General features: G+C 45.0%; 1 protein-coding gene across 1 annotated transcript in view; it reads right to left on the bottom strand.

Moving 5' to 3' along the window:
* Window positions 1-8,361: 8,361 nt before the first annotated feature.
* Window positions 8,362-18,137, bottom strand: part of LOC135555596 (collagen alpha-1(XI) chain-like) — a 91,058-nt gene continuing 81,282 nt past the window's right edge. The window contains 10 exon segments of the mRNA XM_064988172.1: window positions 8,362-10,571; window positions 11,088-11,321; window positions 13,896-13,964; window positions 14,400-14,512; window positions 16,282-16,350; window positions 16,353-16,599; window positions 16,827-16,880; window positions 17,332-17,367; window positions 17,481-17,696; window positions 17,874-17,927. Of these exon segments, the coding sequence (XP_064844244.1) occupies window positions 10,425-10,571; window positions 11,088-11,321; window positions 13,896-13,964; window positions 14,400-14,512; window positions 16,282-16,350; window positions 16,353-16,599; window positions 16,827-16,880; window positions 17,332-17,367; window positions 17,481-17,696; window positions 17,874-17,927 (1,239 nt within the window). The 3' untranslated portion in view covers window positions 8,362-10,424.

Here is an 18,137-nt window from a genome sequence, read left to right as displayed (position 1 = left end):
GTGCTCCTTCAGTCTGCCAGCTGGCAGTCTCGCAGTTAATGAGCAGCTGTTGAGCATCACTATTCATGAGACCTGTCAGTCACCCCTCCTCTCCTCTTCTCACTTCTCTTTTCCTCTCCTCTATTCTCCTCAATTCTCTTTTCCTCTCCTCTCCTCTCCTCACGTCTCCTCTCCTCACGTCTCTTCTCCTCTCCTCACGTCTCTTCTCCTCTCCTCACTTCTCTTTTCCTCTCCTCACCTCACTTCTCTTTTCCTCTCCTCTCATCTCCTCTCCTCACTTCTCCTCTCCTATCTCTCCTCTCTCACAGGGCCAGCCAGCACCTGAAATCCCCAGTTTTTCATTAACTCTCCAACATCTCACCAAGCAGCTCAAACACTACGGACGACAACCAGAAAACACACCCAACACACCCTTCAGCCAAGTACTTACTCAACACCCCAGTAGGCCAGACCCAGGTTGTAGTTTATTCAGCTAGCAGAGCCATCAGCGATTCCACATGAACATCCTCACAGCACTTTCATCTGTTGAAGGAACAGACACATGGGAGTAGAGGGTGTCTGACGTCCCTGTGGGATTAATGGACCACTTTTTCTGACAGTGTGTGTGTGTGTGTGTGTGTGTGTGTGTGTGTGTACACTACCTCTTCATATGTATGTATATATTTTTTTAGAATATGTGTATGTATAGTGTGTCTGTGTCTAATGTCTTTACTGCTACTATGTACATCCATGTAGTGTATGTGAAGCATGGATCTGGGTAATAAGACGGGAGTTCGTGGTGCAGAGTATATTCCTACAGCAGATTCAGATAAACTACACCGCTCTATTTCTTAGGTTGGAGCTGAATTATTGAAAGGCAGCTGAGGGAAACAAATGAACACATCAATTCACAACCAGTCCCTATCTAGTACACAAACAAACCAGATATGCAATACAGACAGGACACTGGAGTTTTTCTATTTATCAGAATAAACATTTTGATTAAACCCCTGCGGCACTTACTGCACTGTTCAAATGACAAACAGCCCAGTGCTGTCTGACTGACAGCATTCATTATTACCTTCAGCTCCCTGCTATCTCTAGCTATGCATTTCATCTATAGCAGTAAAACACCAGCCAGGCTCTCAGCAGCCCAGTGTCTTTTAACCCAGCTCCATACCCACTGACAGGGGGCTAGGGTTACGTCCCAAATAGCACCCTATTCAGCATACTATTTTTGACCAGGGCTCTCATCAAAGGTAGTGCACTTTAAAGGGAATAGGGTGACATTTTGTACTCAGCCTAGGTGAGGCTCACAGCAGTCAGACAGAGAGAAAGGCAGTCCTGTTCTGCTCACACAATGGTCCTGCTTCCTCTGCAGTTCACATCTAGTCAGCAGCGAGGCCAGCTAAGATTTATGAAATGTGTCCAGGGCGTTCATGAAATGCTGCCATGTTGGATTCATCCTGACAGAATAACAACCATGTCAGCGTTTGTCGAGCAGCCGATACTACAGGACAGGGTGCGTTGATCATCCTGAGAGAGAGTTGGGAGAGAAGGAGAGGAAAGAGAGAGGGAGGAGAGAGGAAGAGAGACAGGTGGATAGAGGAGGGTAAGGCGGAGAGGGCGGAAGGAGAGGGGGAGAGAGGGAGAGAGACAGGTGGGTAGAGGAGGGTAAGGCGGAGAGGGGGGAAGGAGAGGGGGAGAGAGGGAGAGAGACAGGTGGGTAGAGGAGGGTAAGGCGAGAGGGGGGAAGGAGAGGGGGAGAGAGGGAGAGAGACAGGTGGGTAGATGAGGGGAAGGTGGAGAGGGGGGAAGGAGAGGCGGAGAGAGGGGGATGATGGAAAGAGAAGGGTGAAGAATGAAGAGAGGGGGCAGAGGAGAGAGAGACAGGTGGGGGGAAGGAGAGGGGGAGAGAGGGGGATGATGGAAAGAGAAGGGTGAAGAATGAAGAGAGGGGGCAGAGGAGAGAGAGACAGGTGGGTAGAGGAGGGTAAGGCGGAGAGGGGGGAAGGAGAGGCAGAGAGAGGGGGATGATGGAAAGAGAAGGGTGAAGAATGAAGAGAGGGGGCAGAGGAGAGAGAGACAGGTGGGGGGAAGGAGAGGGGGAGAGAGGGGGATGATGGAAAGAGAAGGGTGAAGAATGAAGAGAGGGGGCAGAGAGAGGGGGAGAGAGGGGGATGATGGAAAGAGAAGGGTGAAGAATGAAGAGAGGGGGCAGAGGAGAGAGAGACAGGTGGGTAGAGGGGGGAAGGAGAGGGGGGGGAGAGAGGGGGATGATGGAAAGAGAAGGGTGAAGAATGAAGAGAGGGGGCAGAGGAGAGAGAGAGACAGGTGGGTAGAGGAGGGTAAGGCGGAGAGGGGGAAGGAGAGGGGGAGAGAGGGGGATGATGGAAAGAGAAGGGTGAAGAATGAAGAGAGGGGGCAGAGGAGAGAGAGAGAGGTAGAAAGGAGGATCCTACTACATTCCGTTCCACAGAGGAAAGGAGTCACGCAGCCTCATATACTGTAGGAGCCGAATGGAAAGGATTACTTCCCGACTCAACACTCAAGTGGACTACGACCCCACTATACACTGATCATTATAACATTCAATCTGCCCTTCTCTCCCTTCTCTCCTTCCCAGCCGACCAATGATTTATGTCCAAATCATATTTATTGAACAGTGGAGTCCTTCATGGACAATGGAGTCTCTCTAACACACACACACACACTCTCACACACCAATCCCCCTAGACCGATTCTGACAATTTGTTCCAGCTCCTGATACGAGTGTGGTTTGTTCATTACAGTGTATTAATATGTTTCTCCTTTATGAACAGGCTGAGTCCACACTTAAATTGGCCTGAGTGATTCTCCCATCACTCTCCCTGGTTAGTAGTAATATGAGTCTGCTGATTACCTCGGCTGTGCGTGGAGGGAGCGAAGCGCTGCTGGGACATCTGACGCTGTCCTACGCACTGAGGACTAAACTAAGTGAGAATGACACAGTGGAGACGGGCGGTGAGAGCTGAAACAGGAGACAGGGGGGCGGTGGAAGGAGTGATGCAGCAAGGAGGACAAAGGGTGGGAGGGGGTTGGGAGGGGATATTGGAGGGATCCAAGGCTGTGTCTGGTCTCTCTTCTGTCTCCCAGATAATCATCTGACATCCTTTCAGACAGCCACAGGACCCGGGCCTCTCTCTCCCCGCTACTCACCGCTCTACAAACGCCTCAACCTAGGGAATAATTATATTTCCCTCCCTCCTTCTCTTCCCACCTTCCCTTCAATTCTTTACTAATGTTAGCTTTGTCGATAACCACTTTTGATGGGAAAAGAGAATCTGTGGAAATAATCTCCCCTCTTCCGAAGACAAAGAAGCTGTGGAAGGGTGTCGGCAGGAGGAGAAACGCTGACATGCACACTAATAAGTGCACGTTTGTTCACTCAGTCACATTCGCACATGCATACATACACACGTGTTGGATACCTACATTTACATTGTAGCAGACTCAGAGCGACTGACAGTTATTGCGTTCATCTTAAGATAACTAGGTGGGACAACCACGCTATTGCAGTCATAGTAAGTACATTTTTCCTCTAAGTAGCTATCAGCCAAGTCAGAAAAAGTCAAGTGCGAGTGTTAGTTCATAAAGGGGGGGCAAGAGACCAGAGGTGGCAGAACGGAGTTATGGGGTGGGGTGTAGGATTTGAGCAAAGCCTGAAGATAGGGAGGGCCAGTTCCTCTTGCTGCTCTGTAGGCAAGCACCATGGTCTTGTAGTGGATGTGAAGCCAGTGGAGTGTGCGGAGGAGTGGGGTGACATGAGAGAACTTGGGAAGGTAAAAACCAGGCGGGCTGCAGCGTTCTGGATAAATTGCAGGGGTTTGATGGCACAAGAGGGGAGATCAACCAACAACAAGTTGCAGTAGTCCAGACGGGAGAGGACAAGTGCCTGGATTAGGACCTGTGCTGCTTCCTGTGTGAGGTAGGGTCGTACTCTACGGATGTTGTAGAGCATTAACCTGCAGGAGCGGGTCACTGCTTTGATGTTTGCAGAAAATGATAGGGTCTTGTCCAGGGTCACGCCAAGGTTCTTTACACCCTGTGAGGGGAACACCGTGGAGTTGTCAACCATGATGGAGAGGTCTTGGAGCGGGCAGGCCTTCCCCGGGAGGAAGAGCAGCTCCATCTTGTCAAGGTTGAGCTTGAGGTGGTGTGCTGACATCCAAGTTGATATATCTGCCAGGCACGCAGAGATGGGTGTCTCCACCTGGGTGTAAGAAGGGGGGGAGGAGAAAAGTAGTCAAGTGTCATCCGCATAGCAATTATAGGAGAGACCATGTGAGGATATGATGGAGCCAAAGGTACAGAGAGAAGAAGAGAGGGCCTAGAACCGAGCCTTAGGGGACACCAGTAGTGAGTACGTGGTGCAGACACAGTGACAACATGGAATTCAAATGAGGAGGTGGACAGGTGAGTGAGGGAGAAAATATAAAATCTCCACTTAGGAGAAGTGAGTAGCCCTGTGCCACCCCCCGTGATGACCAGATGCTCTCGGACTATGAGAAAACACGTACTCAGATTAAGAGAGAGCAGCTGTAGTAGCAGTGTTCTCTGGGGTGATCCATGTCTCTCTATCAGGGCCAAAATGTCTACCGACTGAAGGGCAGCATAGGCTGAGATGAACTTGGTGATCTTGGCAGCAGATCAGCAGTTCCAGACGCTGCTGGAGACCAGGAATTCCACATGGGTTGTGTGCGCAGGGTACACTAAATTAGAAGGGTTTCACTATATTAGAAGGGTTGCAGCCAAGGGGTGGTGAGTGTCTGTAAAGCCTATAAAAAATAAAGAATAAAAAGCCTACAGGGAGAGGAGCGAACAGGTATACAAACAAACACATAGTTGCCAAATTAGATCATATGGAAATAACTAGGTGAGATATTCAAGTCAGAGATTGTCGTGGAGCCTTCCTCTTGTTTCTTCCTTAAATAACTCCACAAAACAACTCGTCAGAACCATCTTAGTTTTGATGACGAGCCCACCGCTGACACGACCGCTGTTTTCAGCTGCCACTGAGAAACAGGGGAGACTGAAGTATTAACACTAATTGCTAATTGCCTAGGAGAGGAGAAACCACTCCCCCTCCAATACAGCCACTGATTACGAAAACAACAACAATCACAAATTGCCCTGCCCCTTAATCCTGGTTGATGTGTCAACAATCAGCTGCAAGTTATGAGCAGTCAGCAGTTCACACACCAAGTAGGACACTGGGAAGACAGGCAGCCCTTAAAGTACATGGCCCTAGCCAGCAAAAAGACAGTACTACACACCAGATAAAGACAACATTTATAATTATCACTCCTGGAGATATCATTAGTCCTCTATATATTGACATACAGCTTGCATATAAATATACAGGAAGAGTCATATATAGGTAAATATGTACCGCAAAACGTAGTGCTTTCACAGGAAACCAATCGATCCATATATTCACACAACGCTGATGCGGCTAAATAATGTTTCCAGTTATGGATTGTGACACAACAGAAAGATGTAGTGGCATCGGTAGAGCTGTTACAGCCAGGAGTCTACGGGAGATGTAGATATCCCTGTGTTCACTCTCTCATGAATCTAAATGCCTGTTTAATATGTTCATCTCTCACACTGACTTGGTGACATGTTCAGCCCAGTTACAATCAACGTCACTGGGACCCATAGGAGAGGAAACCTGGGGGCTGGGAAAGAGAGGAGAGAGAGAGAGGGGAAAGAGCGGGAGAAAGAAAGATGGGTAAAGGGAGTGAGGGAGGAAGAGAAGTCGAGCTCCAGCTACAGAGTTCTGAGACTAGTGAGAGATGGAGGGAAAGAGAGATGGAGAGAGAATGAAAGAGATGAATGAAAGAATATGTTGTTACTGTAGCACTGAAACAAATTCTCTGTGTGCTATAGGGACTGGAGAATTAGTCTACTCCAGGACCTAAATACAAGAGGAGAAACATGGCTCATCAACCCTGCACTAAACTCTCTTCCACAGGCCCAGAGCTGGGCTGATTTACAATGTTGAACAAATCCAGATTAATACAAAGCCTAAAGATCACAGCACATCAGATCTATACGTAGATATAGGTCAGTATCGCGCGTACAGATAGTAGGACAGCAAAGTGAGCCCAGAGATCAGAGGGTATCAGACCAAAATAGTCCAACACAGATACAGGGGATAAAGAGATACAGTACAGGAGATACTATCTTATTATCTTCTCTGCTCAACAAAGCAACATGGACAATGGGTTGGGGAGAATAGACCTCAGAGATACAAAGACCCAACTGCAGCACCAGATTCAACAACATAGTGATTCATTCTACCCAGATCCTACAGCATAGTGATTCATTCTACCCATATCCTACAGCATAGTGATTCATTATACCCAGATCCTACAGCATTGTGATTCATTCAACCCATATCCTACAACATAGTGATTCATTCTACCCAGATTCAACAGCATAGTGATTCATTCTACCCAGATCCTACATCATAGTGATTCATTCTACCCAGATTCAACAGCATAGTGATTCATTCTACCCAGATCCTACAGCATTGTAATTAATTCTACTCAGTACCCAGATTCAACAGCATAGTGATTCATTCTACCCATATCCTACAACATAGTGATTAATTCTACTCAGATTCTACATCATAGTGATTCATTCTACCCAGATTCAACAGCATAGTGATTCATTCTACCCAGATCCTACAGTATTGTAATTAATTCTACTCAGATTCAACAGCATAGTGATTCATTCTACCCAGATCCTACAGCATAGTGATTCATTCTACCCATATCCTACAGCATAGTGATTCATTGTACCCAGATTCAACAGCATAGTGATTCATTTCTAGTGATTAATTGTAATTAATCCTCAACAGCAGTGATTCATTCTATCCTACAACATAGTGATTAATTCTACTCAGATTCAACAGCATAGTGATTCATTCTACCCATATTCTACAGCATAGTGATTCATTCTACCCAGATTCTACAGCATAGTGATTCAGTATTGTAATTAATTCTACCCAGATTCAACAGCATAGTGATTCATTCTACCCATATCCTACAGCATAGTGATTCATTCTACCCAGATTCAACAGCATAGTGATTCATTCTACCCAGATCCTACCGCATAGTGATTCATTCTACCCAGATTCAACAGCATAGTGATTAATTCTACCCAGATCCTACAGCATTGTGATTCATTCTACCCAGATTCAACAGCATAGTGATTCATTGTAACCAGATTCAACAGCATAGTGAATCATTCTACCCAGATCCTACAGCATTGTAATTAATTATACCCAGATCCTACAGCATTGTGATTAATTATACCCAGATTCAACAGCATAGTGATTCATTATACCCAGATTCTACAGCATAGTGATTCATTCTACCCAGATCCTACAGCATAGTGATTCATTCTACCCAGATTCAACAGCATAGTGATTCATTCTACCCAGATCCTACAGCATAGTGATTCATTCTTCCCAGATTCAACAGCATAGTGATTCATTCTAGAGAGAGAGAGAGAGAAAGAGAGAGCATTGGCATGATGGGCATGATGTACTTTGCTTGATCATAATTCTGAGGAAGCAGCTAGGCCTGACCTTTCCCAGCCAGGAACTTACACTGTGGTTAAAATTCAATTGAGTTGAAGAGAGCATAAAGGAGAGAAATGTACTGTAACCTTTATTCTGCATTGACGTTAACCTTGAGGACTAGTCCCCATAGGGGACTGGTGGACTTGCTCTTTGGTTATGTGATAGAACGTGCGTGTGTGTGTGTGTGTGTGTGTGTGTGTGTGTGTGTGTGTGTGTGTGTGTGTGTGTGTGTGTGTGTGTGTGTGTGTGAGAAAGAGAGAGAGAGAGAGAGAGAGAGAGAGAGAGAGAGAGAGAGAGAGAAAGAGAGACAGCATGTATTATGTCTGTGTCTGTTCTGCGTATCCTCCTTTCTGCCCCCTCTCTCTCTCTCTCTCTCTCACACACACACACACACACACTGGACAGTTCTGGGCAAATCTCAATAGCTGTGGTCCTTATCCAGAACTGTTTCATTAACGCTCTCCTCCTTCCCTCCCTCCATGGCTAGCGTCTCTCCTCTGTTTCCCTCTGGAGGAATGAAACACCAGCTAATTGAAATAAATGAACTGGGAATCCAATCAGAGTTGATTACATCTGCTGTGGTGGGATGTTGATTGCGGGCTCATTGAGTGAATGTTGCAGAACTAGGCGGTAATGAAGAGACTTGTTTGTCTATTACACTGAGTGGTGAGAGGCCGATGCAAACAACTCTCTCTCTCTCTCTCTCTCTCTCTCTCTCTCTCTCTCCCTCTCCCAGATACAGCCCAGTCTTTTTAAAATAGTTTTTTTTTATTCGCTAATCACTTTTCACAAACACATTTTCATTCAGGCAACAGATTATTAATCATACTCAAGTCCTTTGAATAACTGTACAGTATATAAAATTAGTAGGACAGATACTATACACAGGGTGTGGCAGGACGGGGCGGGGGATTTTATTGTACTGAATTGTTTAAATACTAAAAGACAGTGTGAGGAGGAGTACGCTGATAAACTGCCTGTACTGTTTATGTATACAGGCTGAGAGACCAGCCTGCAGGTTGTTGGAGAGATGTTGGAGAGATGTGAAGGCACTACGTTGTAACAACGGCTGTCTTGGGAGTTTTAACGCTTAAAGCGAAAACGTGGAACTTTCCCCTAACCTACCTCTGGTACTGTAACCTGCCTACCATACAGCAGGTTAGAGTGTGTGTACTGCAGTGTCCAGTCCTACAGTACGATATGATACTCCCTGGCTCAGGGAGCATTCCTTACCCATCATGCACGGCTTTTGCAGCACCAATAACTTGCACCCTTTCTCCCTCCTCCTGCCTCAAGACACACAACACAAATGTAGTTGACACAAAACAAAAACATTTTCTTTAGCACCACACAGCATAACAAAATACATCATAAAAATGAATTCACATATAAAACAAATAAACAAATACATGACTGAGGTGGAGAACAGGACAGTGGATAATAATGGTACTTTTTAAAAGATGCTTGAAAACAACGACATGTGAAATGCTCCTTGATGTAACAGACAAACGGAGGACTGGAGAAAACACTGTTAATATCCTCTTTAAGAACAACATGCTCTGAAACTCATTCGCGGGCTGAAACAGCTCCAGCTCAACCATTAAGGCCTGGAATACAGTTTTCCGTAACAAAATGGACGCCAAACTGACACAAATAGAAAATGAAAACATGGAAGGCCGGAAAGTCATATTATCAACAGGCGTGCAGAGTAAACCAGTACAAAAAGGAAAGCAACCTTCTCCATTCAAGTAACCATTGGGCTCAATAGACTACTAGTAACATGGTATTGTGTGCACTTCTCAAGGTCATTCAGTGAGTGATCTGCAGTTGAAGGGTAAGCACTGAGCAAATATATCATTTCCATTATACAGTATGTTCAACCTTCTAACACAGGGAATGTTGACAGATGAAATAGACTAGTATGGAATTGACATGCTACCGATGTAGGATCTTTAATTTGAAATGTAAAACTTGTAGTGTATTTGTAATTTTTACTTTGAAATTTCAGACTTGATTTGCCCTTATGAAAAATGTAGCAACTCCAACAAAAATGTCCATTGATTATAATCCACATAATAATTCACATTTCCTGTTGCTGCAGGATTATTTTCCTGCTGTAGCAAACTGGCTCAAATGAAGATCCTACAACCGTAGATACTGCGGTACACCACCAGTTAACAAGAACTGATGTCCTTATACTGCAATATGATATTATCCTACTGCAATCCAGGCATGCTAATGAGTATGTCAGATAGTGTCTCCTGCCAATTCCACCCCGCTTTCATCATAATCCCTCAGGTAGCAACTTGTCTCATCTACATCCCAGGCCTGACAAAGACAGTGCCACTCAACTGACCCATACCACAGATGACAGGCTAACCCCATGCCTCAACATGGGAGGGATCTGCCTGTCTTTTTAAATTGGTTGTTGTCAAGTGGAACAAGAGACTACTTCTAGTGGATCTAATTACAGCACACTCAAAAGGTGAGCGATGAAAAGAATGATGATAAAGAAAAACACTACACATTAAATATATTTAATTGGATGAATTCCCTTTGATAAATGTGCTTTGTTCCTCCTTGCCTTTGCTCATCTACTCGCCATTGGTTGTTATTGTCGCAGAAACAAGGAAACCTCGTGTCCCATTGGTTGTTGAGAGTCATATAACATATGCCACAAACCCACCACATATACGGACATATAATAATAAATATTGCGTGTGGAAACAACAGTGAAGTCCAGTTTCTTTCATTGGTAAGCTGTTGTGCAGGTCAGTTCCGGTCATTCCTTGGTTGGTTGAGACAACGTTAGTTAACCGTTGTAACATACTGGTCCCACGTGGAAGCCAAACTTTTGGTTGCTGCTTCCAAAGTCTGAAGGGGCCACGTCTATGACTGGCAGCAGCTCTGCTCTGGGGGAGTCGATTTCCAGGACTGTCCGCTCCTGTCCCTTACGGAACTACACCAGAGACAAAGAAAAAGACAGCAGAGTTGAGGATACACTGTGCCTGCTAACTTTCTAGATTTCATTCCAACACCAATCCTATCTATGCCATACTCAGATATAATATGATGAACTGATCGTGACCAGCTGCAGGGCCTTATCGAATCAAACAGCAGCTGACAAAACATTGGTCAAAACATTAGCATTGGTCAAAAAATTAGCATTGGTCAAAACATTAGGATCGGTCAAAAAATTAGCATTGGTCAAAACATTAGCATTGGTCAAAACATTAGCATTGGTCAAAACATTAGCATTGGTCATAACATTAGCATTTGTCAAAATATTACCATTGGTCAAAACATTAGGATCGGTCAAGTCGCTCTGGATAAGAGCGTCTGCTAAATGACTTAAATGTAATGTAAATATAAAACATTAGCATTTGTCATAATATTAGCATTGGTCAAATCATTAGCACCAATTACATTAATTCAGTCATTCGTTAATTTTCCTTTGTCTCTGCATGGCACCTACCTGGCAGCCATCGTGTGTTGCCTGGATGAATGGGTTCTTGGCCTGGCTCATCTCCTCGTCGTTGCTGCCCCGGAAGCGTATGGCGTGTTGGTGGCTGCGGGTGGTGCTGTCGAACCAGCCGGCAGAGTTCTGGCAGGAGTAGGTGAAGGTCTGTCTGGCCGTGGCACTCAGCAGTTTCAGGAAGGTCAGCTGGACCACGTGGACCGGGGTCCCATCAGAGTCACTGTACTGTAACTGGACCAGAGACACACAGCATATCAGAGTCATTGTACTGGAACAGAGACACACAGCATATCAGAGTCACTGTACTGGAACTGGACCAGAGACACACAACATATCAGAGTCATTGTACTGGAACTGGACCAGAGACACCCAGCATATCAGAGTCACTGTACTGGAACTGGACCAGAGACATACAGCATATCAGAGTCACTGAATGAGAACTAGACCAGAGAAACACAGCATATCAGAGTCACTGTACTGGAACTGGACCAGAGACATACAGCATATCAGAGTCACTGAATGAGAACTAGACCAGAGAAACACAACATAGAGTCACTGTACTGTAGCTGGACCAGAGACACACAGCATATCAGAGGCATTGTACTGGAACTGGACCAGAGACACACAGCATATCAGAGTCACTGTACTGGAACTGGACCAGAGACATACAGCATATCAGAGTCACTGTACTGGAACTGGACCAGAGACGTACAGCATATCAGAGTCACTGTACTGGAACTGGACCAGAGAAACACAGCATATCAGAGTGATTGTACTGGAACAGGACCAGAGACATACAGCATATCAGTCATTGTACTGGAACTGGACCAGAGACATACAGCATATCAGTCATTTTACTGGAACAGGACCAGAGACATACAGCATATCAGAGTCACTGTACTGGAACTGTACCAGAGACACACAGCATGTCAGAGTCACTGTACTGGAACTGTACCAGAGACACACAGCATGTCAGAGTCACTGTACTGGAACTGTACCAGAGACACACAGCATGTCAGAGTCACTGTACTGGAACTGGACCAGAGACACACAGCATATCAGAGTCACTGTACTGGAACTGGACCAGAGACACACAGCATATCAGAGTCACTGTACTGGAACTGGACCAGAGAAACACAGCATATCAGAGTCACTGTACTGGAACTGGACCAGAGACATACAGCATATCAGAGTCACTGTACTGGAACTGGACCAGAGACATACAGCATATCAGAGTCACTGTACTGGAACTGTACCAGAGACACACAGCATGTCAGAGTCACTGTACTGGAACTGGACCAGAGACACACAACATATCAACGTCATTGTACTGGAACTGGACCAGAGACATACAGCATATCAGAGTCATTGTACTTGAACTGGACCAGTGACACACAGCATATCAGAGTCACTGTACTTTAACTGGACCAGAGACACACAGCATATCAGAGTCACTGTACTGGAATTGGACCAGAGACACACAGCATATCAGAGTCACTGTACTGGAACTGGACCAGAGACACACAGCATATCAGAGTCACTGTACTGGAACTGGACCAGAGACATACAGCATGTCAGAGTCACTGAATGAGAACTAGACCAAATATGAACCACATATTAATATGGACCACTTGAAGCAACAGGGCCCCCATCAGAGTCACTGCATGAGAACTGGACCAGAGGAAAGAAACAACTCTCAATGACCATTTCAGTCACAATGAATGTCACAAAACCAAATAGCAGACCAATGCAGTTAATGCATCTGGCACTATAAATCCAATCTATAATGGCTAGGGCCAGGAGTTTTTCATGACCAAATAACCTGGGCAGGAAAACCAAGCTGACAGAGTTAATGCTGGCACAAAACCAAGCTGACAGAGTTAATGCTGGCATAAAACCAAGCTGACAGAGTTAATGCTGGCACAAAACCAAGCTGACAGAGTTAATGCTGGCACAAAACCAAGCTGACAAAGTTAATGCTGGCACAAAACCAAACGGACAGAGATAATGCTGGCGACAAAGCACTGTATCCACCCTGGTGAACAGGGGAACACTAGGACCAATTGTGTTACCATGAACCTTCTCTCTCGCTTAGAAATCTCACAACCCGTGTTCATTAATATTGTAACAGGAGAGGAGGGGACAAAGGTCACAGTAATTCACCTAGAGAGTCAGAATAAGAGAGTTGGAGAAAAATAGAGAGTTAGTGGGAGAGAAAGAAAAAGAGAGAGAGAGAGAGAGGAGAGAGAGAGAGAGAGAGAAAGAGAGAGAGAAAGAGAGAAAGAGAGAAGGAGAGAAAGAGAGAAAGAGAGAAGGAGAGAAGAGAGAAAGAAAGAGAGAGGGAGAGAAAGAGAGAGAGAGAAAGAGAGAGAGAGAGAAAGAAAGAGAGAGAGAGGGAGAAAGAGAGAGAGAGAAAGACACAATGGCGTGGGTGTGAAAGAGTCAGTGAAAGGGATTGGACTGGGAGAGAAGTGATTATCTTTCTGTGTTAAGAGATGTCTGGTCAGGTGCACATGAAAGACCAGTGCTCAAAGCTCTGAATGCTCTTCAATGAGAGCCCACTGCTACCAGAGGCTCTGCGTGACTCACTCACTACTGCAGGCAGAAGACACAGGTATCATACATGGGCACATACATGAACACTCTATTGGACAGTAGGTTCAATCACGCACATGCTCACACACATGCACATCTACTCAATTATACACATGATTATTATTCAAATGCACTCCCTTTAAATGAATATAATCTACCTGGTGTTTAGAAACATTTAAATGAACGGCAGCAGTTGAAAGTGGTCAGTACCTGTTTGCCTTTCCTGTATTGGCTGAACCAGCTCCCTGGTTTCTCTTTGTTCCAGGCTGCTAGCTTCACCTGTTCACAGGAATAGAGAAGGAAACAAGGAGTCTCTGTAACACAGGCTTCTGAGGATGTGCAGATCTGGTATCTTAATTTGATCACTCTGTTGTTGCGGAGAATGTTTCTGCACAGCGGGAAATATCAATTGTAGTATATTAAAGGTTTTAAAAGGCTTCTAAAGTTTGTGATTTCCACTTTGAAATTGATTTGCCATTATGGAAAATGTAACAGACAATATATCAACCCCTGAAAAATTAATTATAATCCACATAATAATTCACATATCCTATTGATAATGGATTATGTTCCTGCTGTGAAAAACAGGGTCAAATCAAGATAGTGCATCTGTAAGACACCATTAGGTCTGAGGCCAGTGAATATGTACTGTACACTGCTACAATGTTCTAGTTAGGTTGATGAGAGCAGACATCAAGGTAGTTTGAGACTCACAGTTTCAATCCTCTTGTCAGGGTAGAGGCAGGTCTCTCCCTCAGCGGTGAAGTTACAGAAGACCTTGATGGAGTCCCTGTGACATCCCTGGTTGGGGTCGATCCAGTAGTCACCTGGGACAGGTACGGAGACAGAGACAGCGGTGTCATTTCACATGGGACAGCAGATCAGGCAAGTGAAAGGGGAAGACATGAAATCGTAGAGTATGTATGATGTAACAGGTAATTATACTGGCTATTGGAGGATTTGGAGGCTCATTTGCTCAATCAAACACAGTACCTATAGACAGTCTACTCCACCTTTGGATTTCTTCACATTCATTTGTGTTAAAAAGTGGGATTTAAATGGATTTTGTTGTCATTGTTTGTCAACGATCTACACAAAATACTCTGTAAAGTCAAAGTGAAAGAACAATTGTTTATATATATTTTTAAGAATAATGAAAAAGAAAACACTAATATAACTTGATTAGGTAAATATTCACCCCCCAGAATCAATACACATTATAAACACATTTGGCAGCTATTACAGCTCTTAGTCTTATTGGGTAAGTTTCAGAACAGCTTTGCACACCTGGATTGTGCAATATTTGCCCATTATTCTTTTCAAACTGCTTCAAGCTCTGTCAACTCTGTTGGGGATCATGACTAGAAAGCCATTTTCAAGTGTTGCCATAGATTTTCAAGCAGACTTAACTCAAAACTGTAACTTGGCCACTGTCTTCTTAGTAAGCAACTCCAATGTAGATTTGGCCTTGTGTTATAGGTTATTGTTCTGCTGAAAGGTGAGTTGCTCTCCCAGTGTCTGGTGTAAAGCAGACTGAAGCAGGTTTTCCTCTAGGATTTTCCCTGTGCTTCATCCTGTTTCTTTTCATCCTGAAAAACTCCCAAGTCTTTGCCAATGTCAAGCATACCCATACCATGATGCAGCCACCACCATGCTTGAAAATACGGAGGCAGTGACTCAGTAATGTGTTGTGTTGGATTTTCCCCAAACATAAGGCTTTGCATTTAGGCCAAAAAAGTGTATTCCTTTGCTGTGTTTTTTGCAGTATTACTTTAGTGCTTTGTTGCATACATATGCATGTTTTGTAATATTTGTATTATTCTTTTCACTCTGTCATTTAGGTCATTATTGTGAAGCTACTACAATGTTGTTGATCTATCTTCAGTCCATCTTCACAGCCATTGAACTCTGTAACTGTTTTAAAATCTCCAATGGCCTAATGGTGACATCCCTAAGCAGTTTCCTTCTTGTCTTGCAGCTCAGTTCAGAAGACAGAATGTATTTTTTCATGTGTCTGAGTGGTTTAATACATAATCCACAGCATAATTATTAACTTGATCATGCTTAAAGAGATATTCAATGTCTGATTTGTTATTGTTAACCATCTACCAATCACTGCCCTTCTTTATGAGGTGTTCGAAAAGCTCTCTGGTCTTTGTAGTTAAATCTGTGGCTGAAATTCAATACCTGACTGAGGGACCTTACAGATGTTGTTTGTATGGGGGACAGAGGAAGGGTTAGACATTATTTCACATAGAGTGAGTCCATATAACTAATTATGTGATTTGTTAAGTCAAATATGACTTCTGAGCTAATTTAGGCTTGCCTGAACAAAGGAGCTGAATACTTACGCAACGACTATATTTTAGTTATAAAAAAATGATCAATTATCAACAAAAAAATAGTATATTGAGTATTTTGTGGAGATCAATGACAAAAAAATACAATTAAATCTATTTCAATCCCATTTTGTAACGCAACAAAATGTGGAACAAATTCTGATTTTCTATGTACATGTTCACGTCAATAAGAGTGCCAATGCAGGGTGATGAAGGGAGGTCTGTGTGATACGAGGGTGATGAGGAGATGTGCTGACCGTCTCTGTAGCCATGCTGGATCATCATGAGCTCCTTGCAGGTGCGAGCGGGGCTCTCAAATGTCCCCAGGGCTTCCTCATCAGCTCCACCTCTGTCTTCATGGAGGTGAGGGAGGCAAACACCTCCTCCATGCCCTCTGCCTCCTCCAGCATGGGCTGGTCTGCCTGCAGGAACACCTCCTGCTCCAGATCCATCTTCATCCCTGCCTCCTCGTAGGGAGCTGCGCCTCCTTGCACCATCCTAGAGTGCCTCTTCCTCTTCCTCCGGCCCTCGTGGTCTCTGATAGGCAGCGGCTGGACCATGGTGGCAGGCGGACCCTGGAGGGAAGGAATACAAGTGGAAGACAGATGACAAGACATAACAGTGATTGGGAGAGGCAGAACAAAAGAGCCAAAGATGGGGGGGGAGGAGAGGCGTGGAGGTGTGTGTGGTTGAACAACAACAGGTGATGGGATGGAAAAGAGGGGAAGGAGAGAAACAGAAAGAGAAAGGTGGGGTGTATGAGAAGTGTGGAGGTGGGGAGGTGTGTGTGTGGAGGACTTACAGGGGGTCCGGGGGATCCGGCAGGGCCAGTGTCTCCTTGGGGTCCGATGGCACCCTGAAGAAAAGAGTGGAACAAAATCCTGCATCAATCCTCCGGTCACCTGGAGCGATTCTCACACTGGTTTGCCAAATCCCTCTTTGATCCTGGCAGATATGGTTCAAGGGTTTATAGGATTATCCAGCTCTGTGCATCAGCAGTCTGTGGCCAAAGCCCCTGCTCTCTACATGACACACTGTGGTACTTTTCACAACATCACACCGCACCACTATATCCTATTAAAATACACTCTACCCACAGGAACAACACATCACTGTATGGGCTCACTTTTAAGGCCAAAATACGTTTAAAAAGCACAATGTATAAAATTAAGCTGAACGATGGTTCATTTGGCAAGGCGAGATAACGGCTTGTCTGGCAGCATATGCTCCTGGCAGCTGCTAGCTATAGGCTGGTGTGTACGGAGAGGAATGACAATGTGAAGATACAGTCAGATGACTGGACTCACCAGTTCTCCTTTGGATCCTCTCTCACCAACTGCACCCTAACAGGGGAAGAGAGATCATTTTGAAATAGGAAAAGTCATATCAGAGTAAAACAAAGCCAACTATGAAGAGTTGAGTGGGGTGGGGGGACTGAGGAGGAGGGGGCACTTACAGAAAGTCCCGGGGGTCCTGGGGGGCCGGTGGGGCCAGGGAGGCCACCCTTACCCCCGTCTCCTTTGGTTCCTTGTGTGCCCTGATTTCCGGGCAGGCCTCTGTCTCCCTTCTCTCCCAGCTCTCCTGGAGGTCCGATCAGACCGATCAGACCATCATGACCTTTATCTCCCTTCCTGCCCAGGTCTCCTTTCAAACCTGGCAGTCCTGGGGGTCCCTGGGAACAACACAGGATCACATTTACACTACATGGTTACACATGGGTGAAAAAATATAATGGACATATCACTGGAATTGACCCTATCAAGGCTACCTACCATCTGTTATGTGGAAGAGAGGCCATAACAGTACAGTAGGTTGACATATGAACATGTAATATGCATGGGGATCTTACCATGGGTCCAGGGGGTCCCGTCTGGCCTGGGGGGCCGTTTAACCCTTGCTCACCCTGCAAATGAAAACACAAATAGGGGTTAATCAATTAGTGAAGGGCTCCAGCATTGACTGGGGTTACTGAAGGTCATACGACAACATGTCCCCAAGCCTTGTTGCTGGTTGTACTGAGATGCGCCATGCATGTTGATAGTAAACCAATGACAGTTTATACTAAACTAATTAGGGAGACATGATGAGGGGAGCAGCAGAGCCACAGGCTACA

Source organism: Oncorhynchus masou, chromosome 15 (genome assembly GCF_036934945.1).
Source record: "Oncorhynchus masou masou isolate Uvic2021 chromosome 15, UVic_Omas_1.1, whole genome shotgun sequence".
NCBI lineage: Eukaryota > Metazoa > Chordata > Actinopteri > Salmoniformes > Salmonidae > Oncorhynchus > Oncorhynchus masou.
The sequence above is the reverse complement of the archived record's forward strand: the minus strand, read 5'-3'. Positions and strand labels throughout refer to the sequence as shown.